The sequence below is a fragment of the Cupressus sempervirens genome, chromosome 2 (genome assembly GCF_028749045.1).
Source record: "Cupressus sempervirens isolate cs-2001-9-10 chromosome 2, ASM2874904v1, whole genome shotgun sequence".
Classification (NCBI taxonomy): domain Eukaryota; kingdom Viridiplantae; phylum Streptophyta; class Pinopsida; order Cupressales; family Cupressaceae; genus Cupressus; species Cupressus sempervirens.
This window is the reverse complement of record NC_143119.1, coordinates 297,367,540-297,392,793: the sequence shown is the minus strand read 5'-3', so window position 1 is coordinate 297,392,793 and position 25,254 is coordinate 297,367,540. Positions and strand designations below refer to the sequence as shown.

At 36.4% G+C, this 25,254-nt stretch overlaps 1 protein-coding gene across 1 annotated transcript in view; it reads right to left on the bottom strand.

Annotated features, from left to right (window-relative positions):
- The window catches only part of ISA1 (isoamylase 1), a 256,180-nt gene that overhangs the window by 79,129 nt on the left and 151,797 nt on the right, over positions 1-25,254 (bottom strand). The window contains exons 9-11 of the mRNA XM_089813482.1: positions 17,294-17,365; positions 16,989-17,115; positions 15,115-15,201 (exon numbers count right to left, since the gene is read on the bottom strand). Of these exons, the coding sequence (XP_089669608.1) occupies positions 15,115-15,201; positions 16,989-17,115; positions 17,294-17,365 (286 nt within the window). The remainder of the gene's footprint in view (positions 1-15,114; positions 15,202-16,988; positions 17,116-17,293; positions 17,366-25,254) is intronic.

Sequence of the window (25,254 nt, the reverse complement as noted above, 5' to 3'; positions counted from 1 at the left end):
AAGTAATATCATTGGTCTACTTCCCGTCAATCACCGTACAATGCTTTTTACTTGACTGTACAGTACAAAACGATCTTTATGCCTCTACACTACTTTCCCATGACCGTATGATGTGTTCCTATCCTTTTTATTGTGGTTCGTACAGTAATATTGTCAATTTTCCCTTTTTGAAACGTACGGTCCGTACGGTAATGGCCCCACAACCTTGTTTTTGTCATACGGCCATACAACCATCCTCCTTCTAACTATATTCCTTGGTTGCTCGACTGCTTCTCTTTCCGCACAGTGTTTGCCTTACTACAATACGGCTAACAATTTAATGTACTGTATTGACTCCTTTTTAAACTTTTCCATCGTATGGTTACTCCAGTTATGCATTACTATGGAAATGTTTAACACTATATTATTATTTATACTTATTTATTATACATATATACACTATCTATTATTACTTTTATACTCTCTCTGAGTTTTTCGTTAGCGGAGGCATGTTTTTTCTTATATAATCAATTTTCAGCTTCGACCCATTCACTACATCGGCCACCTCCTTCCTATCGATCGTCCATAGTTTTATTGCTCCATTATCACCAACTTCAAGGATTTTATATGGCCCGACCCACCTTACTTTAAATTTGCTTGGTTTGATCTTGTTGTGACCATTATATTTCAATACTAGTTGGCCTAGTTGAAATCTGTTCAACTTCAAGTGCTTGTCATGCCATGCCTTACACCTATTCTATGTAACTTTTGTGGCCCATTGTGCTTGCAGTTGTCGCTCATCAAGTCTATTTAAATTATACAATCTTTTGCTCAGGCTTTCCATATCTCCTAGCTTGTTTTCAATCATGATTCTTAAACTTGGTACCATGAATTTCGTCGATACCACAGCCTCCTGTCCATACATCAACCGAAATGGAATGTATCCCGTGGTTACCTTGTATGAAGTATGCTACGTCCATAACGCTGATGGTAGCTTTTCTTCCCAATCTTCTCCCTCAATTGCGCAAGACTTATAAATCACTCCGACAAGGATCTTATTAGTGGCTTATGCTTGTGTGTTAGCTCTCGAGTAGTACGGGCTCGACAAAGAATGGTAAATTTTGAATTCTATAGTGAGCAGTTAGATTACGTGATTGACAGTGTGTCCCCCATGGTCTTTTGTCAATTGCAGCGGAATCTCGTACCTTGAGATTATCTACTCATAGAGTTGTCTGGTAGTTACCTGTGCCTCCACCCACTTGGTTAGATATTTTGTAGCCACCATGATGTACCTACATCTTCTAGTTTTACTTACCTTAAGGGGTCTGACAAAGTCCAACCCCCATATTTCAAATAGCTCTTCTGCCTGTAAAGGATTAAGAGGCATGAAGTCCCTCTTATGTGGTTTCCCAACTCTCTGACATGTGTCACATGCAACAGCGCACTCCCTGGCATCATTGTGCACAGTTGGCCATCATAAACCTGCCAGAGGTATCTCCCGCGCAGTTGTATCCAGCCCCATGTGTCCTCTTGTTGGTCCCTCGTGCGCTTCCTTCACTTTCGATATTTTCTCCTCCAGAACGCATCGCCTTAAAATTTGGTTGGGTCCCATTTTGAACAGTAACCCTTTGATCAATTGAAATATCTGACTCCTTAGAATCAATTTCCTTCTCTCGTTCGGCAACATTTCGCTAGGAAACTATCCCGTCGAGAGATACTCTCCGATACACATGTACCAAGATGGTGGTAAGGCAATCTGAAATAGTTGTGCTTTAGAAAATCATCATTGAACCCCTCCAGTGGCTCTCTTGATTTTATCCTCGACAAGTGATCCGCACTTACATGACTCTTTCCTGGCAGTACCACAATCTTGAATGTAAATTCCTACAATAGTAATAGCCATCTACTTATCTCTCCCTATATGATCGGCTTGTTCACAAGATATAACAATGCTTGATGATCCACATAAAATATGAACAGTGTTGCCAGTAAATAATGCCTAAATTTTTGTACTGCATACATCATTTCGAGTGCTTCTTGTTTCTGTCGTACTGCAATTTTTCTCTGCTTTAGATAGCAGTCTACTTGCAAAATATACTGAATGATCCAATCCATGGTCACTTGTCTATGTCAATGTTGCTCCAATCGCGTATTTCAATGCATCAACACGAACATGAAACTCCTTATCCTAGTTCGGATAAGCCAAGATCGGTGATGTGGGCAACCTTGTTTTTAGTCCATCGAAAGCCTTATTCTACTTCGCTTCCCATTTACAAAGTTTGCCCTTGCAGGTTATTTTGTCAAGCGGGTAGGATATTTTTGCAAAGTTCTTGATGAACCTACAGTAGTATCCAATATGTCCGAGGAACAATTTTACCTCTCTCACATCCGTTGATGGTGGCATTTCCAAAATTACCCAAACTTTGTCAAGATCCATCATCAACCCTTCTTTGCAGACTGTTTCCTAATAGCTTCCCCTATGGCACCATGAACCTTCATTTCTTTGGATTCAATGCTAGTCTCAGCCGCCTGCATCTTTCCATGCATTCGCCGAGTGTTGTTATATGCTTATCTTCTGCACTCATCCATAACATATCCTTTTGCAACGCTCGAACCTTCTTACTTGATTCTTCATCGCTGCAGCTACTTTTGGAATATGAATTGTCTAAGTCCAACGATTTGTGCTTCTTTTTTTTGCTCATTTTCTACTCACTCTCCAGATCCATCGCCCGATTATACGCATCTATGTACGATGTTGGAGCTACAATTTTCATCTTCTTTTCTTTTTTAGTGTTGGTCGTAGCCCTTCAACAAACCATATTTTCTTTAATTTGTCTGCCGATGGCCTCTCCATCTTCCCCACCAACTCTTTCAGCCTTCTTGCATATACATGGATCGCTTCATTCTTTCCCTGCTTCGTACTATATATTTCTGCCACAATTTCATTATCGTCTCTTAGTAGTCGAAACTCTACTATGAATTCCTTCCTGACTTTTGTCCATGTAGTTAATTTTTGTGGATCGACATCCGAAAACCAATCAATCGCTACATCCCGTAGGCTCCCCGGGAACTATCGGACACAGTCATCCTGATCTATTAGACCATTCGCCTATCTACTTGGATTTGTCGTCCCATCACCGTTGAACTTCGGCAATTTTTCCTTTGGTCCTGCCATTGATACTTTCTTCTAAAGTGGTGGTACCTGTTGTGTACCTACGTTGTTTTGAGTACCTGCGTTGTTCTGAGCACCCGTGTTGTTCTGCACAACTGTGTTGCTTCAGACAACTAACCTACTGTGGACAACCACGTTACCCAATGAGAAAAGATCTTCCTCAAGCTAAGTTGTTTGATTCTCTACTTGTATCCATTCTTCGAGTGTATCGTGAACGAAGAGTTCACTCCACGCTTATGCTCCTTCAGCACTTCGATCCATGCAAGTTACTTCCATTCCATTTGGATTCTCTAACCTCGGCGTATACAAGTTAAGGAACTCCTCCCTTGTCTCTTCCACCAAATTCAAACGTTGTTGAGTTTCTTCAAGCAATTCCTCGACACTCCTCGGTCTACTAGGTGAATGCACTTCCTCCGTCTGTGCTCCTTCACTTCCTCGGTGTCCGTCAGTAAGTTGTTGAAGCTTTTGTCTACCTGTTGTGTTAAAATTAATACTTCCTATGTTGTGCATATCTCGTCCTTATCTTTTACCTTATTCCTATCTTCATTAAGCAAATTCAGCATTAATCTTCATAACACTTCCTTTATTCCAGGATTGACTAGCAGCAGTGCCAAATGCTTAGCATACAAGGTAAACGGATACTTATCGAATGTAGTACAATATGATATAACACAAAACAGATACTTTATTCATATACGCAATATGCACTCCAAGTACAATGCCTACGATGATAATGATTATGATGATGTCTAAATAGTCCCTTTTCGACAGTGTACATATACTTTCTCGAAGGGGTGACTCAACCGTCACGCGCCCTTTCAGATACAATTCTACCCGTTGGCTATAAAAGCAGCTATAAAAATAAGCCACACTTGCCCAAAAAGCAGCTTTTGAAAACATTAAAAAACCAATCCAACCATAATAGCTCATTTTTGTGCATTTTTGCTCGTTCCATTCATATTTCATCAAAACTCTGTCATTTTTTACCACTTTTTCTCAAGCTTGTTTTGAAGGTTGCTATGTTTTTCTTCAAAGATGAACACTAGAAAGGAGTGAGACACACAACAAAGGCTTAAAATTGTTGCAGAAGAAAGATTTAGGAATCTAAGGTGAATGAATTTCTATTTTTTTCAAATTTTTAAAAAGAATTTAAGTTCTTAAAATAAATTAAAGGAGTTTTGAATTGTTTCAAACTTTATACACATTAAGGGGTTATAATGCCGAATTTCTTTTCACTTTTTTTTCAATGATGTCTTGACATTTCCATTTTAAGTTCATTACTCATTCACAATGGCTCAGGCTGCAAGTGGAAGTTCTACTTCAATTGCATAGATCCCTTTTGCAATTTATCGAAATTCACAACTTTGGAATTATAAACTGATTAAGCAAATAATTGGTGGTTGGGGTAATCTTTGGTGGTTTAACCACTACAACATAGAGTATATGAGCTCATGCTTTTAGGCAAAAGCTCACTTATGTGCCATGCCTAGATATGGAATGAAAGTTTGTAAGGGGTCAATTAAGAAAGGGCTGTCAAACGGTCCAATCTTGCAATATATTAAAGAACAAGATGAAACAAACCAAGAGATTATTCATCGCCTTGCCAAGAGAAGCTTGAAGGCCTCCTAGTGTTCTGGGAAAAAAAGTCAGCCCACATCCTTTCATGTTGTAACGTACCAATTCCAAGGTGGCACTAAAATGTAACCATAGTTGAACTCAGCATTTTGGGTACCCACTCTATGCTTTACTATCACAACTATATGGCACTTAATGAACATTCTGCCCACACACATAGGGAAAAACAAGGCTCGGCACTTGGCCTTTGGCATTCAATCTTCAGGACTCCTTCTTTAACACTCAACCTTCAGTGGCACCCAGCACTCAGCGTTGGGCATTCTTTTGGCATCCGTTTGTGCTTGACACTCAGTACCCTTCAGCAATGTTGTCATAGTCCTCCAATTCAATCTGCAGTATTACTGGAAGGCTTCACAACTGACAGTAACACAATGTGCACACAGATCCAACAAACAATAATGTATAAATTTTATCAATATATCTTCACCAAAGCAAATATATTTATCTTGGAGATAATCTCCAAATTTTTCTCCAAAAAAAACTTTACAAATTTGCATATATAGGCAGTTTAGGGTGAGGAGCCACTCCCACCAAACTGCAAATGTCAGACTAGGAAGGGTCTTTCAACTCTGAAATGGCACACTAGAAACCTCACTTATACAAAAGATATAGGTAACTACATGATGATTGCATATGATGCCAGCAACCTCCTTGCAAAGGGCTCCAAGAACTATCTAGAAGGTCAACATATTTTACTATTTTGGCCCTTGCTTTATTTTATAACTAAACTAATTAATTAAAGAAGTCCTTCATAATATCATTTAAATTTTGGGACCAATTAATTTACTTAATTAATTAATTCACCTTCTATTAATTTGGAGACGTTACACATGCCAATGTCACAACCTTCTCAACCAAAACTTGTTACATAAAAAAGAGGCCCATAGGATAGGCCCTTAAAAAGTAAAATTAGGAAGGTTGTATATTAGAGTTGTGCCCGTTGCCTTTATGAGAATGGGCTTTCTTTCAACATTGTTAGATCATCTTATTAGCAGGACATGGTGACTGGGCTTTGCAATGCACCTTGTTACATCCCAATTTTTGCCCTAAAAGTTTAAAGCTAAATATAGCCGTTGAATCAAAATATTTTTTCTTGTTCAAGTGAAATTAGTTCATAATAGTCGTTGTTATATCATGGTAGTTATAGCCATTATTTATTTATTCATGTTCATGGGAAATTGAAGCAGTTATATTTTAGCCATTACATCGATCTAATTATCATATGAAACCGAGTCAGTTAAATCTAGCCGTTGTGTTCATGTGAAATGAAGTCGGTTAAATTTAGCCATTGTACATTTATGATGAATGAGTTAGTATTTATAATGAAATTTCCTAACGATTTTATCTAACAAATTATGAATCATGAATTGATGTTTTGGCAAGAATGTTGATTTAAAGGTTGAAGGATGAAGACCAGAGAGAGAGGGGAAGCATTACGAAATGAGGTCATCAGAATGGGATGGTCATAAGATTCAGTCATCAGGAATGACAGGTTTGACCTAAAAATCACCTTGGCAAGTTTATTAGCACTTGACAATAAATTTCTTGGTGGAATCCGCATGAGCTAAAATTAAAAACTAAAAACAATATAAATATTAAAAATAAACAAAGCTCTTAACTTGCTTAAATTTATCAATAATAATCTTACTTACTATTATTTTACTCTCTCGATTAAGATCATAAATAAATAAATACAAAGTGGCACCATTACATTAGAATTATTAATCCAATAATGCCACCTTGCATATACGTATTTATAAACTTAATGAAGATTATAAAATAATATAAAATAATACTATTAATTTGACCCTTCATCTTTCCTCTTCATTTCTTTTTCTTTTTCCCTCTTTTCTTATTTGTTCTTTTCAAAACGAATTGATAAAGAATTCGAAATGTAATCTTGTAACGGCAGGAAGCCGTAAGGACAAGTTTAACTTAATAAATATTACATAGCCTTGTTGTGTACTGACATTCCCTGAATCCGACTCTCTACTTTTCCATGTGACTTCTCTCTGTGAGTTATTTTTATCTGCTAAGGTGTCGTCAATATCTGTTTTCCATCATTTTTCATCCCATCACCTCCTGTATGCCCGTGGGAGTCTGAGAAGGAAGTGTTGAACTCAATAATAGCAAATCAACCGTAGAGCTTTGTGTCACGTAAGAACTTGATTTGCAATTCCTTTTTTTTTTTTCTTTTATCATGTCTATGCTGAGTCAACTTTGTACTATTTCTTTTTGTTTATGCCTTCCAAATAAAAATATAGCAAGCCGTTTATCATATGTATTATTTTGAGTAGTTGTAATCTTTCTTAGAGTCCGTGTTCTCATCCACGTGAACAGCAACACAACAAAACCTCAGTTGAGTACAAACCTATGTCTAGAGCAATACAAACCAGTCATATGTTTAGTCTAAATAAGTATGCCAATTCTTGTGAATAAAGTCTAAAGATTCATCTTTAAAACTTTACTTCTAATCTCTGAAAAAGTGACACAATAACTGATAACAGTATAAGAGCACCAAGGATATCACTCAGCCAATGCCAGAAAAGGTGATGACGGTGCAAGCTTGCAAATAAGGATAAATGTTCAGGCACCAATGAGTCACCGGCATGATGGCCCGAATTATGGTGATGAGGTGTAGATGAACCTGTTAAAAGAAAAACAAGAATGAAATCAGTAACTGAAACTACACAAATAAATCTAATGCATTTAGCTCATGCAATTCCACTTTAGAGAATTAGTTGTCAAGTTGAGTGGTGGAGAACGGGTTATAAACCCACATCTGAAATCCTTGGCCAGGGTGGTATTAGGCAGACTTGCCACAACAAATTGATCGCGTTGTTGTCCTGATGCTTCAGTTAGTCATCCGAATAGCGATTGGGACCTCAACCCACCTAAATACTCCAATGGCTGGATCAATGAACGTCCCATGCCCAACCTCAATGTAGGGAAGAAAATTCTATTAATTTAGAACCTGTGGGGATAAGTAAAAAGGTCCGCGGTTGGGAGGTTAAGCCTATGATAATGCTTCTCCTCTCACCAAAGTCAAAGCTCGGACAACCAATTTATAAAGTCGGCCAACTAAAAACAGTATGTTCTAATTAACCTTTAAATTAGTGTTTTCTTTTCAAGCTGAAAGTTTCTTTTACTGAAAAGTTAGACGTTATCCTAAAAATCTAGTTAGTTGTTCATGAGCATTTAACTACATTTTCATTTCTTTAATCTATGGTTAGTTTAGATTTATTTTCAGTTGATTACATCAAATATTATTTAATGACAAACTTGATCGAATAGAATGGCAATGTAGAATAATTTCAGTTTCTAACCGTTATTGAATTTTATGTCACTGTGAATTATAAATCAGTTAGTTTAATACTGAAAATTAGTTAGTAAGAAATCCAGCTGTTACACACCTCCTGATTATGTTGGTTTCAATATGGAAAAGTATGAACCACCTTATTGACAAAAGAGAATGCTTTAGTACAAACATCATTGAGAGTGATCAAAGATCAATAGCCAAATATAGGTGTGTATATAATTTTGGATGGATGCAAGGATTGCAAAAAGAAGGCGTTGATCAATGAAATAGGAGTGTCTCCTAAGGGTTAAAAATCTTAAAGGCAGTGGATTCTAAGGGACAAGTGGAAGATGCAAGTTGCATTGCATATATCCTCATAAAATACATTGAGATGATGGAACCTACAATTGTTGTCCAAGTCATGCCAAACAACGCTAAAAATTGTAGAGCAATTGGGTCAATAGTGGAGGCTACATATAATTAAACTTTTTTGACACTACAGGTAGTCTACTATCTCAACACAGTCATGCAAAAGATTGGAACACAAATTGAATGGGTCGAACCATAGTTGGAAAACTCGTCAAAGGCAAAAACTCACCAAGCCCCCCAAAAGTTTAATCGGGAAAAACTCAGCGATTTTAATAAAAAAACTCAAGAAAACTCGAGAACCTAAACAAACGGCTGAAATTTAATTAAAAATACATTTAATTTGAAAAATTTAATGAGAAGATGCATCTAATAAGTTAATTAAAGAGAATACAAAAGAAACAAGCAGAGTTTAGATATATATAAATGCATAGTGCGTACAAAATTGCATTCTCATGCAGAATGCTCATGGTAGGAAGCAAAATAGTAAAAAGTTTCAATTTGTCCAACTAGAAGTAAATACTAAAAGTCTAAATACATCAATACAATCACATCTTAATCTTTCCAATTGCACTAGCAGGAATGTGAGGGGGTCTAGTCCTCAAAGAAGTGCCCCGCACTGGGACAGGTCGTGAGCTGCGTGACTGTGAACTCTGTGGTTGTGCCCCCTCACTCAACATCCCTACTGACTGGCTTGGCGTCCTGGAAGAGGATGTATCTCCTCCTATATGTGGCATCGGTAATGCCTCATCCTCTGAGCCTAAATCATCATCGTCCTCGTGCTCATCCTCAATGTCATCCATTGTGTAATGAAAATCAGTTCCAACGTCCCCCTCCATGGCCTGCCTCTCCAAATCAGTGATCTCATCTGGTGTAAACAATGGACCTGGCTCCTACGCTGTCGAATCAGAATATGGATCTATCTCATCTAGATCAAGTGGACCAAGTAGTGCTGAACTCCGTGCCTTTTCTATGCGCAACTTAAGATTATAGTACACATAAAAAAGGTCATTAAGCCGTTTTTGAGTCATTCTATTTCTTTTCTTTGTGTGGATGGACTCAAATAAGCTCCAATTGCACTCACAATGGGATGAGCTACAAGGTTGACATAGGACTCTAAGAGCAAAATTCTTTAAATTGGGGGTATTGCCACCCCAACTTGCCCACCAAGAATCTGCAAAACAAAATATAAAAAGTTATAAAGCAATGAAAAAAGATAATAAAAAACACAACTTATCAATTTGCAAAAGTCTTAAAGTTTGACGCTTTACCAGGTGTTTGAGTAGATCTTGCTCTCTTTGCTAGCATAGAAGAGAACAAATTACCCTTCAATTCCACAGACCTGTTGTTCGGTCACAATAAGGTCTCTTTCCGCTTCATTGGATATCATTCTCTCAATGCATTTAGAGAGACCTTCCATGACCTCTCCATTAGAATCTGAGTAGGAATCATCAGCCCTAAAACAAATAGAAAATGATATCCAGTCTTACTACACAACCTTAAAAAGTAAAGTAAAATAAAGTCTTAGTAAAATCTCAACTTCAAGGACAATCATAGTACTGAATATGGGTTGAGGAAGTAGCCTACTACATGAATGGGTTGGTGGAGCATATTGTTCCACCTCTTATCAATTATTTCCCAAATGGGGTCAAATCTGAGTCTATCCCCATGATAGTAATTTCTAACAACCTCTTTGGCCCTATCCATGGCCTCATAAAGACCTCCCACTGAGGATTGTTGCCCATCACATATGCGCAAGACTCTAACCAGGGGCATAGACATCTACATTTGAAATTTGAAAAATACAAATTAGTTAATAACATAGTAAGTTATGAATTAATAATGAAAATTGAATCAATTAAAAATATAATGTTTTAATTCTTGAAGTTACCTCCACAATCTCCTTAGCCTTTACAAAAAAGCTATCATCAAAGACTATCCGTGCCACAGCCTCTCCTTCGGGCTTCTTTGAGTAAGATGAAGCAACCCAATCAGCACACACAAACATTTGTTTCAGAGCCAATATGTGGTCGAGAATACTTTGCAACGTCAAGAACATCATTGCAAACCTTGTCATAGCGGGTCTCACCAAATCTTTGCCTTTAGTGGTCTTTCTCATCAAACTGAGAACCCATGGGTGATTATAGATATATTTGGTGACTCGCCTAGCATCTATCTCTCTTCCCACCTCCATGACAACATTCTCCAACATTAAAGCCAATGTGTGCGCATTTTTCACTTTGTTGGAGGCGTCAACAGATTTCCAAAACACCGCATCATCTTTGCAAGCAACCAAGAAATTAATAATGGTTTTACTTCTTCCATCTGTCCACGAATCAAATAAAATGGTGCAGCCATACTTCTTCCACTCTTTCTTTTGGTCTTCTATGAATACTCTTGCCCTACCAACCACATTGTCAAGCAACCTACAAAATTTATGTGTAATAAAGTGTTAGTAAAAAATAGGAAATAACAATTAAGATTTAAAATATAACAATGAACTGAAGTGAATCACAATTATTTAAAATTAGTAAACAGTAAAATACTAAATACTAACCTTCCACTCATATCCTTGTGATTAGGCGGCTTGTACCCTTTGCCCGATATTGAAATTGCATTCACCATATTGACCCAATAGGGACTATCAGCCGCATTCATTGAGATATTGTTGAAAAACCAAAAATCAGTTGCTACAATATCAGTTTGCTCATGCACCTCCTTTAACCATCCAGTGCCCTCTAATGATGGCTATGATCCAGTTGTGTTCCTAGGCACAAAATAACTCCCTATCCCTGATGTGGATGGTGATGAAGAACTAGGACCTATAGAAGAAGTAGAATTGGCAAAAGAGACATTTTGCTTGCGGATCCGTGGGCCACGAAGAGATCCTGGTATGTTCTCAAGTGCTTCTTCTTCTTCTTGCATATCAAAAGGAGCTCCTTTAGATTCAGCTATGGCTGCCCTCATGGCTAATTTCTCCCTCTCCCTATTCAATATTTTCTCTTCAGCAGCTGCAAGTAGGGCATTGATGAATCTTTTTTCTTCTTCACTTACCTTGAGACAAGGATTTGAATCATGTTTCTTTATGCCTACAAGGTGGTATTTGAAGCAGTTTATGCCTCCAGAAATAAGCCTCTCACATGGAATGCATATCACCTTCCCAACATCATTTGTAGCTTCATAGGCATACCGCCATGCCTTATCTCTTGCATTTTTTGGCCGAGTGCCTATATATCCAGATGGGCATGGTGTTTGTGGCCACTCTTCTTGCGGGTTTGTCATGTTTATTTAATGCTTGACCGCTGCCTTACACATAAATTTATAGAAAAATGAATAAACAAAGTTAGAACAACTAGGGTTTGTTTTTAGAAAATCTTACATGTTACTAAAAAAAATTGTGAAACATAGAGCTGAATGTCTTTCAAATGATTCAAACATAGAGCTAAAATGCTTTTAAATGATTTGAAATCATTTACAAACAACAACAAAAACAATAGAACATTTGTTAAAACTATAAAAAGTTTTCACACTATGATAAAATGAACATACCTTGAAAGAAATTTGTCTTGTAAAACAAGTTAGAATCTTCTAAAATCCACTCAAATCCACCTTGAATCACTTGCAATCAGCTAAGAATGTCTCCAAACCTTCTTCTCTCCACACCTCAAGGCTCTAGAGAACACAAATGCAACAAACAATAAGAAAAAAATGGGTTTTTGCCCTTTTAAGCCGTCACAGGCCGCGGGCCAGGCAGATCGCGAGTTTTTACTAAAAACTCGCCGAGTAGTCGGCAATTAATTGGTGATTAATCGTTTCCAACCGGGTTTTTGAATTCGCGAGTTAAGTGGCAAAAAACTGGTCGGGCTGAAAAGATCAGCGATTCTTTAAAACTCGCCGAGTATTCAACGATTTTTCCATCTATGGGTCAAACAAGTTTACATGGAGGCTAAGGAGATCAAACTGTTTGTCACTGATCACCACTTGTCAAAAGCAATACTTCGGACCTACATGTTGAAGTTGAAGGTAATTCAAATTTTTCATTTTTTTTTTATGGTTGATAAATGATGGGCATTTTTTATGCCACATTAGGTTGCCTAAACATGATTTGCATCTCATACAATCATCTTAAGACAATTTATTAAGCTGTGACTCGTGAGAGACCTTGACTGCTCTGCGTATCAACACCTTGTAGGGTGTATGGAGGCAATCAAACAAAAAACCCAAAAAGTATAAGCATGGATCCTTGATGATGAATGGTAGGATTGTGAAAAGTATTTTTGAGTTTCATTGAGCCCAATCATGAACATGATTAGGTATTGTGATACTTATGCCCGTGTTTGTGTGAAATTTATGATGGCATGGACACAATGGCGGAGAACATAAGAATAACAATAGGGACTGAGAAACATGACACAACGGATGCATTTTTTAAAGTTCTGGCATGAATTATTGTTGGCCATACGAACAAGATGACAACCCCCTTACATCTCTTAGCATTTGTTTTGTCACCAAGGTTTCACAGCCAAGAGATACTAGCATATTCACAACTCTTTTCCTTATTTACCATGACAATGGCAAAAATAAAGATTTTAAACACCATATACAGATATTAAAAAAAATACAAATTGAGCCCTATTGAATAATACTCCAATAATAAGAATTCTAGTTTGACCTTTTATTTTCCACACTAGCAATAGACGTAGGATGTATTCATGAAATATTATTCCTTCAAACTTCAATTACTCTGTTGGAATATTTACTGGCCAAGCTGTGGGAAAATTCAGGAACTTCACTCAACCTCTCTGATAGTTTTCTCTTAAAAAATATCCATTTTTATTCCTAAATCAATCTTCAAATTTGTCTCCAAAATAGACTTCATCCATCACAAATCCATCTTTTTTGGAAGTGATAGGTTTTTGTCCAAACATTTTGTCAACTTTTTAAAGGTTTCCATCCTCAGAAATCATAAATTTCCATTCCAATTCACCATATCTAATCAATAAGCATGCTTTGCTACAACCCCAAGAAATTCCTTATAAAGGTCTCTAGGAAACATCTAGAAAATTAGATCAAGTTTAATTTTTGTCACAGATAGAGCAATTTAATTAATGAAGTGACTTGTTTTATTATTTTCAATTTATTTTAAGATTAAATCTTTGTTACCAGATTTGCTCTTGGACCTAGGAATTCCCAGTTCAGTTTTCTCAAAAATACAATCTCTTATCAGATTCAGTCAAAAGTCTACCGCAGAGACCAAAATTTGCTCGGAATTCTTGCAGATGAACCCGGGCAGAATTTAGACGAGTTTTGGGCGACTTTGGTTCGAGCAAAGGAACCCGGAAAGGATTTTGCATAATTTTGAAAAAAATTGGTTCAAAAAGACCTTTTGTTTGACTATTTCAAAAAGTTCTTTTTGCCAATTCAGGTCTAGGCAACCCTCCAACCCTAAAAGTGACCACTAAAAAGACCAAAAAGGTTGTTTTATATGTCATTTGGACTATAACATTAATATAATAGTGGTGTATTTTGCTATGTTGCTTTAATATTAGCACAGTTGTAAATGAACTTATTTGCTGCCACATATAGATATTTTATAATAAAAAACATATACTCTTGTACGGATGGACCCAAAACGAATCCAAACCTAACTCAAAATATTTAGAACGAATTTTAAACTCAAATCCAAACCGGCAACATAGCATTAAATTAATCAATTAAAGTCATCCCTTTAGGAAAAATATTAAAATCTTGAAAACTTGATTAATTTGATTCACTTTTTATAAACTTAAGACATTAGAATGCTTAGGTCTAACGGTTACACACAATTTTTTCGCTTAACCCAAAGTATGAGGAGGCTGTAAAATTTGCAACCCTTCATCTGGAAGGCATAGCACACAAGCGATCGTACTATGGATTGTTTATTTGAGGGCAGAGTTTGATAAGTTCGTGCATCGATTTCAACCAAAGGCTTATAGACTAATTTGACAGAAACGACTCCGAGTTTTCAAAAAATACAGCATAGTGGACAGCTATATCACAAAGTTTCAGAGATATTTGTCAAATGGCATATAGTTATAATGCCAAATAAGGAACCTGAGATCTTTAGCAAGTGGCTACAGAAGTAAAATAGGTACCTTGAAAGGTTTTCAATTGGCAGATTTCCAACTTTTGACAGCAGAAAAAGACCTGTTTTAATCACCAAAATCAGCAGTGCTTCACTTCATCATAAACCTATTTTCAGTGGTTTAGAATAGAGAAGTTTAATATTTAACTGGCCATTTTAAATTTTAACCTATCCATGTGTCCATATATTTACTAGCAATATGTCTTCCTGCAGTTAGAAGCCATGGCGGAAAGTTGTTGAACTGCCTCACCATGATATTGTATTGAAAATTACAATCAAAAACAACAATTCACAATTACTATTGTCTGGGTAATTCTCTTGCTTTCACATTGTCAAGGATATATTTAGGAATATTAATATTCCTCATAAGGAAACAATAAGAATGTTTTCACCAATCACAGATGCTCTCTTACAGGGCTGTACAGTATCACAATCGTCATTTTGTAAGTTTGGTACAAATACAAAATAGTGAAAATTGCATTTTCTCAAAAAAAATCATAAACATCTTAACCATTTAGAAATTAATGGAAAATAAAATACCTGCCCATTCCACTCTGACCAAATGCCCCAATGAGGAAAGTTTCCTACTTGATAAAGGCCGCCTGTGTCCCATGCTTCAGCTATAAGCTGCTCCAAAAAATATAAGGAAACGAAAATCAACATAAATGAATAAATGGTTTTATATTCATGGACCATAACATGTGACTAGTGGATCATATAGACATCTAGATTCTACAAATCAAGAAAATTTGAGGAGTGAATATTGCATTAAAGGAGATAGGCTTGATTTGCTCTTATTGTATCTTAATCGGCTAAATCATAAATATACTCAAACTAGCATAGCTGATAATTCTACAAAGATACAAATAAAAAAGACCTAATCCAAAAAATGTGACAAAACAGCTAAAACATAACATTATGTTAGTTAGTATAGTTCATTTTCTGAAACCAGTTCTCACGATGCCTTAGTACACATCGAGTGGATACATGTTGAGCAATCAATTTGATAAGTTTCAACTTTTAGTCTGTTAACAATAAAAATAAGTTCCTTGCAAGATAGGGCAGTGTTGGATTCCCTTTCTGAAACGGCTGATCCACATAGGCAAGCACAGCAACCTCACATAAGTTTTATCTTCTTGGGTCATTCTTCTATCTACTTTCCCAGTGTCTGCCTCCCTAGCTTGGAGAAATGGCTCTACAAGTGAATATACAATCTCTTCAAGCTATGCTGCTCTAAGCGGGGAATACCTGGCATCTGCTGAAGGATAATTTCGAACTAATATGGCAACCTGCTATATGGCCCAAGGTGACTTTCTTTGTATGCCTAGTGTTAAATGAAGAGCCTAAACTAGAGATAGGTTCATGAAACATGATTTTTATGCCCAATTTTGCTGCGTATTGTGTTGGCCAATGAAATGACAATTATCCACTTATTTTTCCAATACCCATGGGCTGTCTCCTTATGTCAGTTTGTATCCACAGTGTTTAATCTTCCATTGGTCAGCATTCAGCGTTTTAAATGGCTAACTAAAGCATGGTGAAGGCATTTGCAAGGATATCAGTTGTTTTTGGGAGAATATCAAAATGAATATACCTAAATCTATCAAGGCTACCATTTGTCTACCTCAACTTCTAACTCCAAAATGGGAGCATCTATTTGAATTTTGAACAGCTCTCTTTGCAACTCAAGACTTTAACAATAAATGTTCTTCAACCTTTAAACAAAAGTCAGTTGGATACACCTAGCACAACTCTTTTGTGTATGGTAAGTTGAACACTGGTGCTACCATGAGGGTCAACTTGGGTCAGGCTAGTATGGGAGGAATTTGTATATATTCAGATAAATTGGCAGCCTTCTTTGCTGAAAAAATGGGACATACAACCACTAATTTAGCAAAGATCAATGTTGTTTATAAAATGACACAATAAACTTTCAAAATTGTGTGGCAGAAATTCCAAACTGAATCCAATTCAAAGGTGATCATCAGCTTCTTATCCAATCATAAGGGATTCCATAGCAAAAGTTGGCTGCAAGAGAATCTGGAAAATTAAAGCTTGCAAGTCAAGTTCCAGGAGGCTCAATTCAACAATATCCTAGACAACACAATAAAGTAGCTAATAGGTTCGCCAGTTAGGCTCTTGACAACTACAATCTAATATGTTAAGGTTTTCCCTCTCAGTAGTGGTAGACCAAGCTTCGAGAGGATCTCAGAAAGATTCTGGACTCTGGTTTTTCCTAATGAATTTTAATATGTATCATTTTCTTTATATTCCCCAGCTTTGGAGTAATTGCTTCCAGGCATTGCATAGTTAAATATGTACACTTATAATGCTATCTAATATGATGAGGTTCTTATTTTACAGAAACAAATAAATAAGTTCAAAATATATGATAGCGTAATTTAAAAATTCACCTTGACCCCACGAAGGACTGGATCATTGCTAATCATATCAATTAAGGGAGGTTCATTTAGAGGTGTTCCCGTTGTTAAGAAATCTCCTTCAATATCATTGCCGAAAACATTCTCCCCGTTCCATAAGCTTTAGAACCATAAACCAATAGTCAATTATTTGTGACTAAGAAGCAATCAGAAAAACTAGAGATTGACATTTGTTATTCATGAATCACTATTCTAACCATTACAGAAAGCAACTACATATTATTGATTAAAAAAGAATCTTAAGATTCTTCTCTTGGCAACTCTATAAAGACAATGACCTGCTAGCCCGTGTCATGATTGAAGCAAGATCAAACCGGAAACCATCAATATGCATTTCAATAACCCAGTACCTGCAAATACCAAAATTTAAGTCAAGAGTTGCACCATAGTATCTCAAATTCCAACCCAGCAAAGGTCATAAGGAAAATATAATAAAAAACAGCATACATATAAATAAAAGGCCCACATCAAATTCCACAACTCTTCCATTCATCTCCAGTCTTTCTTGGCCCACAGGAGAAATCTATTTCAAGAGAAACTTCAATTGTTGCATACTAATGATTTGAGTCAATCATTAACATTTTTACATTAATCAACCCTAGGCGTTTTTTATGCTGAATCAGATTCAGGTAAAAGGAAAGGGAGCTGAATTAGAAAGGAAATCCGAAATAAAAGCATCTAATAAATCAGAGTGGTCATTTATTTCTGATTGTCCACCAATCAATGACTTGAGTGTCTATGACTCCTACAGAATAACATCCATGAAAACATTGACCTTTGTAGTGATTCTAAGAACATACAACCAAAGCTCATGAAGGCCACAACAAAATGATGTAATAATATTTATGATATTAATAGTGATGCAATGAGTGGTCGAGTGACTCCTACAGAATAACATCCATGAAACCATATAGCTTTGTAGTTGTAGCAACAACTTACAAAACAAAATTCATGAAGGCCACAATAAACTAATGTAAGAAGATTTACAATGATATAATGATGCAATAACGAACTAATCTAATCTGTTAAACTATTTAGTAAATGGCACAAAAGAAGCCACAATGAGGAGAACAAATTGGACTGGAGCAAAGTTTGGCATAAAAGATGAACTAAACCAACTGATGGAAAAGGATTGAAGAAGAATTTCAAATGTATGAAGAGATAGCATCCCATTTATTGCTATCCTTGGAATCATAGGTGCAAATTGTTAGATAACAAATTTGTCCTTTTCGATACAGATGAATTTTGAATCTTATCTGTAATGTCCCCATTTTGGAGGTAATTTGATTTAATTAATTTAATTAATTAAGTTGTCCAAAATAATGAATATTTTATGAGGATGACTAATTAATTATTTTAATGAAATAAATAAGTGGTATTAAGTTAATTATTTATAAAGTTATCAAATAAATAAATATAACAAGGTAACTTTATATTTAATTAATTTAATAAAGTGACTTGAATTATAAAATATCTTATAAAGTCACTTAATAAATAAAATAAAATAATATTCTAGAAGTTTCTGGAGAAAGTGGAGAAAAAGAATAAATAGGCATCCTAGGATTCATTCTCACCAGGCAGATTTGTTGTTGTTGATGTTGATGTTTGATAGTTGTGGAGCCTAGGGTTTCTGCAGTTGTCTTTGGCCATTGACAACAAAAACTCTCAACTGGTGAGCAATTTTGAGGGTGTGAAATATCACTTGAATTATTGCAAAGTTCAAGAAGTTGCTTCAGACTTTCTACTTGTACTTCAAAGCAAACTTTTATGGCCCTTGGCCAAATTTTGGTGGTATCGATTTGAGGAAATCTATTGCAGATTTTGGAGGCATTTTTGAGTTTTGGAATTTCATCATTGGGTCGATTTCATTTATTGCACATTGCTGTTATAGTTACCAGTCTTTTTCAGATTGTAATGGAGGACAATTTTGCATATCATATTCAGATTTTTGCTTGTATGGCCTCATTCGGGTATTGTTTCTTTGTGGGTATTTGAGCATTCATCTTGGCAGAGCTTGGCAATTGTTTTGCAATATTTTGGAGTAGCTACCAGGTTGCTAGTAAATAATTTCAGTGGTATGATATACTATAGAAAGGGCACCATTGGCAAGACATTTTGGTTCATAGCTCATCATTGAAGCATCCTATGGTTCTAGGTATTGTTGCATTCAATTGCTATCACCGAGACAATCATTTCAAGAACAAATTCGAAGAGCCTAGAGTCTGCATTTATTTATCTAAAGTATTGTCAGGCAAGAATAGGGGAGACACTTCAAGGGAGTTGATTTCTTCATTTGGAGGGGTCTTCATCATCAACAAGTGTTACAATCAAGTCTCCAGCTCTTCTACAATTTGTGTACCAGGTTTCTCAAGTCAATTGTTGCATATATATTGCATTTTAGATTTCATACTAAGGCTGCATTTGTACTCAGAAAATTACATAGTATGCATATGTTGTAATGCCAAGAGTCTTGGCCATTTCATACTAGCATTGTAGTTGACATTACATGTGCAATAAAGGAGACACAAGTTGCTGGTTTGATATAGTTGGAATTGAATATGTTTCTATCATTCATGATCAGCTTATTAGTTTGCATGCCAATTGTTTGACAAAATGTCAATTGGTTGTAGGTTCTCTTTTTGGCATAAATAATGTTATAATTTTGCATACCAAGTGTTTGTATTAATGCCACTCGGTTGTAAGTGCATTAATGCGATCCTAAGTTGCATCCAAAGTGTTTGTCATAATTACTAGTTGTTGTAGCTGCATCTTGCAAGTAGTTTCAGTCACATATATGCATTGAATATTGTCAAAATAAGTTACACATTAATGTTAGGTCATTGTTTAGTCAATTTTGAGTCTTTTTGCAAGCATTCTCATTGATGCTAATTGAAGAAAAGAGTCATTAAAGAAAACTGAAATGTTATATCAGTCATATGACCCTTGTATGTGAAGTGTTTGACAAAATTTCCAAGGCAAAAAATCAAAAGTTTTCAATTAGATTTGAGCAAGGTCATTACATTATCAAACCACAAAGTGAGGGAAAACATATTAATAGCAATTGGGTCAGTCATCCTTTAATTTCCCTCTGAATTTTCTCAAGTTACAACTCACTTTCAAATTAGGTTTTTACATTTCCAAAATTATAAAGTGGGGGTATGCTTTTAACGAAACAGCAGGAAAGAGAATTTACTTTTATCCATAGCCATTAAGATAAATGCAATAAGAATCCATCTTGAACAACTATATGGGATAGGGGTTGGGCATGATATTATAGATCCAGATCTATGGGGCAAGGGAGAATGGAGACATAGATATCCGGATGGAGAATCCAATCTCCCCCAGAGAAAGAAGGCAGAAAAGTTCTCGCCAATCTACCAATCCTGTGGACTCTAGTCCTTCAAATCCATCTCTCCAATAACCAACCCCCAGGAAAAGTATAGTTCCCACCCCCATTGTTCCCACCTTTCAGCCTACTATATGATAGACAGGGATCTCACTTTAGGACTGAATACGGAAAAAATGATGAATTTCACCCAATAATCCAACACACAGATTGATATATTAGTGTATATGAATATAATCTTACAAATAAAACATTTCAGCAGAATGAGAAAGGAAATTAATGCTTAGAAAGAAGATAACACACTCACAAAGAAAGATAATCATTAGACATAAATTGTAACAGACAGGCTTGCAATAAATATCATAACATGGGAATTCAAATTTACAGCCACACAAACTTGTAAACTCCTTCCAAACGGGAATATGAAAGATCCCGGATGGATCTCTGCTGCTAATCTGCTGTAGCTTTATTATATGTTTTCTTTTTAATTTTCTTTTTCCTATTTATTAAAGTTTTCTTGCAGAACTAGACGGAAATGCAGAAGAGTTGTTTGTTTTTGCGTTTTTGATGATTATTCAACATAGAAATGAGAAGGAGCAAATGATATGAAAAGAGTCTGAAAATAAATAACAATATGCAGCAAAATCAGAATTGATACAAATCGTACCAGGCAGATCTCTGAATTATAGAGCCAAATAAAGGATCCAGTGCATTTTCCCTAACAATGACACCAAACTGGCTAATGGAAAAGGACTGTGAACATGCAAACGTCTGCTGCTGATTATCCGACTCTCTATATTTCAAAGTGCTGCAAATGGCGGCTACTGCTGCAAGGCTCACTTTCCCATGTACCAATAATCGTACCCAGCTAAACAATACTGCAAACCTAAGCTGAAATGGCGTCCTCCTTCCCTGATAACAGCTGATACCACTGAAAATTCCAAGACCAAATACTGCTGAGGGTTACGTCCCAGCCAGTAAATACCCTGGGGTTTGCGTCCTAGAATAAAATCGTCCAAGCAGAGCAAATTTGTAAACAAGTTTAAAATGCATAATATGAATGAGGAATGGTGCCTCCATCTCCTTATAACCCTTCCAAAGCAAATCGAACCCTAAAGTGACTCCAAAAGGCATTGGGTTACAAAAGTGATTTAAGTCTTATTTTAAAGTGGCAATGTTACTAAAAATGACCCTTTTTCTCCATAGGCATAAATCCATTCACTGAATCACCCTGAGACCAAAGAGAAAGATTTAGAAAAGTTCAAGACCTTTCCAATGAGCTATCACACCAAGGGGTACGCATCCAAATGAGGTCAAAATTCCCCTTATTACTCCAAAATGGCTATTAACTTAGCCTTATTTAATTATTAAACGCTAACTTAGGAAATATTAAAAATATAACCCAAATAGCTACAAAATGCCCAGCTGACATCACAAACCATAAAATCATCCTGTCACCTGTCTGTGACTAAAGTCGGAAATCAAGGATCCACTGGCAGTCTCATCCCTAAAATCTAGGGATGCTCCTAAATTTTAGGAAACAAGCTCTATCCCTCTGAAACTGAACCCAAAGAGCAAACTCATGGAAACCCAACCCTGTGCATGATCATACCTCCTAAAAAGTAGGAATGAACCCCATAAATATAGGAACTGTCTCCTAAAAACAAGGAACGTCTCCCAACTGCTCAATAAACGCCAGAACACCAAGTCCCCAACACTGAATAACCATACTGGGTCTCTATCCAACCCTGTCAGCCTACAAGACCCCATAATAAGCTGACTCACATGTCTCTGCTAGATTGAGCTAGAGTGGGGACATGATAGAATAACTTCTGTTAAAAACAATAGTCCACCAAGATAATTGAGAGGGGAGGGGGTGAATCAGTTATCCAATAATTAAAACATTTATCAACCTTAAATAATCTTAACCATTCAACCAAAGTAATCAGTAACCATAACAAAATGCACATATACAATTACACCATATATGTTAACTAGGGAAACCCTTGATCAGAGGGAAAACCCCGGTGGGAATGATGCCCACAAGATGATGTACTAATATAAATATTCCTTGTTAGAGGATGGACCTTGTTAGGAGTCTATTACAACATTTAGTATATATGAGTCCCTATTAGGAGACTTTGAATCCATGTTAGGAGATCCCAACCCTGTTAGGAGTTGTGGAAGACAGAAGGACCCACTGTCCAAACAGCTTCTAGGGCAAGACCACTGAACTCACTGTCCAACTGATCTCTCAACTATTCCTTGCAGAATAACTGTCTGTACTGAACTTCAACTTCTTTCCTAAGTCCTGTCAACTGAACCAATCACTGTCAAACCTTGTAGACTAGGTCATGAACCTCGGATCCAAGTAGCAAACTTTAGATCATATACTAAAACCTCTACAACGAAATTTCCTTCACTTTCGCTCTACTCTGCTTAACTTCACATTTCGCTCTTTGTGTTGCTTACAATCATAGATGGAAAACTCGCCGAGTTTCCTAGCTCGACGAGTTTTTCACCAGTTAACTCGCCGATTTAAAAACTCGCCAGTCTGGTAAAAACTCGCCGATTAATCGGCAAAAAAGTCGAGTTTTTATTAAAAACTCACGATTTACTGGTGAAAGTTTTGCCCGCGGCCTGTGACGGGTTAAAGCAGCAGTGAGTGTGTTTTTTCTCATTCTTTCTTGTATTTGCATTGTTTAGAGCCTTGAGGAGTGAAGAGAAGAAGGCTTGGAGGCATTCTTGGCTGATTGCAAGTGATTCAAGGCGGATTTGAGTGGATTGTAGAGGATTCTAAGTTCTAACCGATTTTAGAAGAGTAATTTCTTTCCAGGTATGTTCATCTTATCATAGTTTGAAAACTTTTTATAGTTTTATAACAAATGTTCTTTTGTTTTTGTTGTTGTTTGTAAATGTTTTCAAATCATTTTAAATCATTTTAAATCATTTGAAACCCTAGCTTCTAAGGATATGGTTGAAGTTTGAAGTTTGAATCATTTTGAATCATTTGAAACCCTAGCTTCTAAGTTCTAACTTTGTTTATTCATTTTTCAATAAATTTGTGTGTAGTGCAGTGGTCAAGCATTAAAAAAACATGACAAATCCGCAATAAGAGTGGCCACAAACACCATGCCCTTCTGGATATATAGGCACTCGGCCTAAAAATGCAAGAGATAAGACATGGCGGTTTGCCTATGACGCTCCAAATGATGTTGGAAAAATGATATGCATTCCATGTGAGAGAATTATTTCTGGAGGCATAAACCGCCTCAAATACCACCTTGCAGGCATAAAGAAACATGATTCAAATCCTTGTTTCAAGGTAACAGATAAAGAAAAAAGATTCATCAATGCCCTACTTGCAGCTGCTGAAGAGAAAAAATTGAATAGGGGGAGGGCAAAATTAGCTATGAGGGCAGCCATAGCTGAATCTGAAGGAGCTCCTTTTGATATGCAAGAGGAAGAAGAAGCACTTGAGAACATACCAAGATCTCTTCGTGGCCCACGGATCCGCAAACAAAATTTCTCTTTTACCGGTTCCACTTCTTCTACATCTCCTACTTCTTCATCACCATCCGGATCCCCATCAGGGATAGGGGGTTATTTTGTGCCCAGGAACACACTTGGGGCACAGCCATCATTAGAGGGCATTGCATGGTTTAAGGAGGTGCATGAGCAAACTGATATTGCAGCATCTGATTTTTTGTTTTTCAACAATATCTCAATGAATGTCGTTGATAGTCCCTATTGGGTCAATATGATCAATGCAATAACAATATCAGGCAAAGGGTACAAGGCGCCTAATTGCAAGGATATGAGTTGAAGGTTAGTATTTTACTATTTAAATTTTAGTAATTGTAAATAATTGTGATTCACTTTAGTTCATTGTTATATTTTAAATCTTAATTGTTATAACTTATTTCCTATTTTTTACTAACACTTACACTTGATTTAATATTACACCTAAATTTTGTAGGTTGCTTGACAAAGCAGTTGGTAGGGCAACATTATTGATAGAAGACCAAAAGAAAGAGTGGAAGAAGTATGGTTGCACCATTTTATCTAATGGGTGGACAGATGGAAGAAGTAGAACCATTATTAATTTCTTGGTTGCTTGCAAAGATGATGTGGTGTTTTGGAAATCTGTCGATGCCTCCAACAAAGTGAAAAATGCAGCAACATTGGCTTTAATGTTGGAGAATGTTGTCATGGAGGTGAGAATAGAGAATGTGGTGCAAATAATCACGGATAATGCAGCAGCATATGTGGCAACAGGTAAATTTAATTTTTTTTATTCGAATAAATATGAATCATAAATGTAATGCTATGGTATTATTCAATTTATATTTGATGTAATTTGTAAATACTAAATATGGAAAGTTTGTTACTGATTATTGATTTTTTGCTAATCTTTTAAGTAGAATCCACCAAGAGAGGCATCCCACACTTTTTTGGTCACCTTGTGCAGCACATGTCCTTGACCTTCCTTTGGAGGACATAGGAAAACTTGATTGGGTGAGTCCAATTGTGGAAGATGTTAGGCGAGTCATGAAATATGTCTATAATCACCCATGGGTTATCAGTTTGATGAGAAAAGCCACTAAAGGCAAAGATTTGATGAGACCTGCTATGACAAGGTTTGCAACGGTCTTCTTGACATTGCAAAGTATTCTTGAACACATATTGGCTTTGAAGCAAATGTTTGTGTGTGCTGAATGGGTTGCTTCACCTTACTCAAAGAAGCCCGAATGAGAGGCTGTGGCACGGATAGTCTTTGATGATAGCTTTTTTGCAAAGGCTAAGGAGATTGTGGAGGTAACTTCAAAAATCAAAACATTATATTTTTAGTTTATTCAAGTTTCATTATCAATTCAAAACTTACTATGTTAT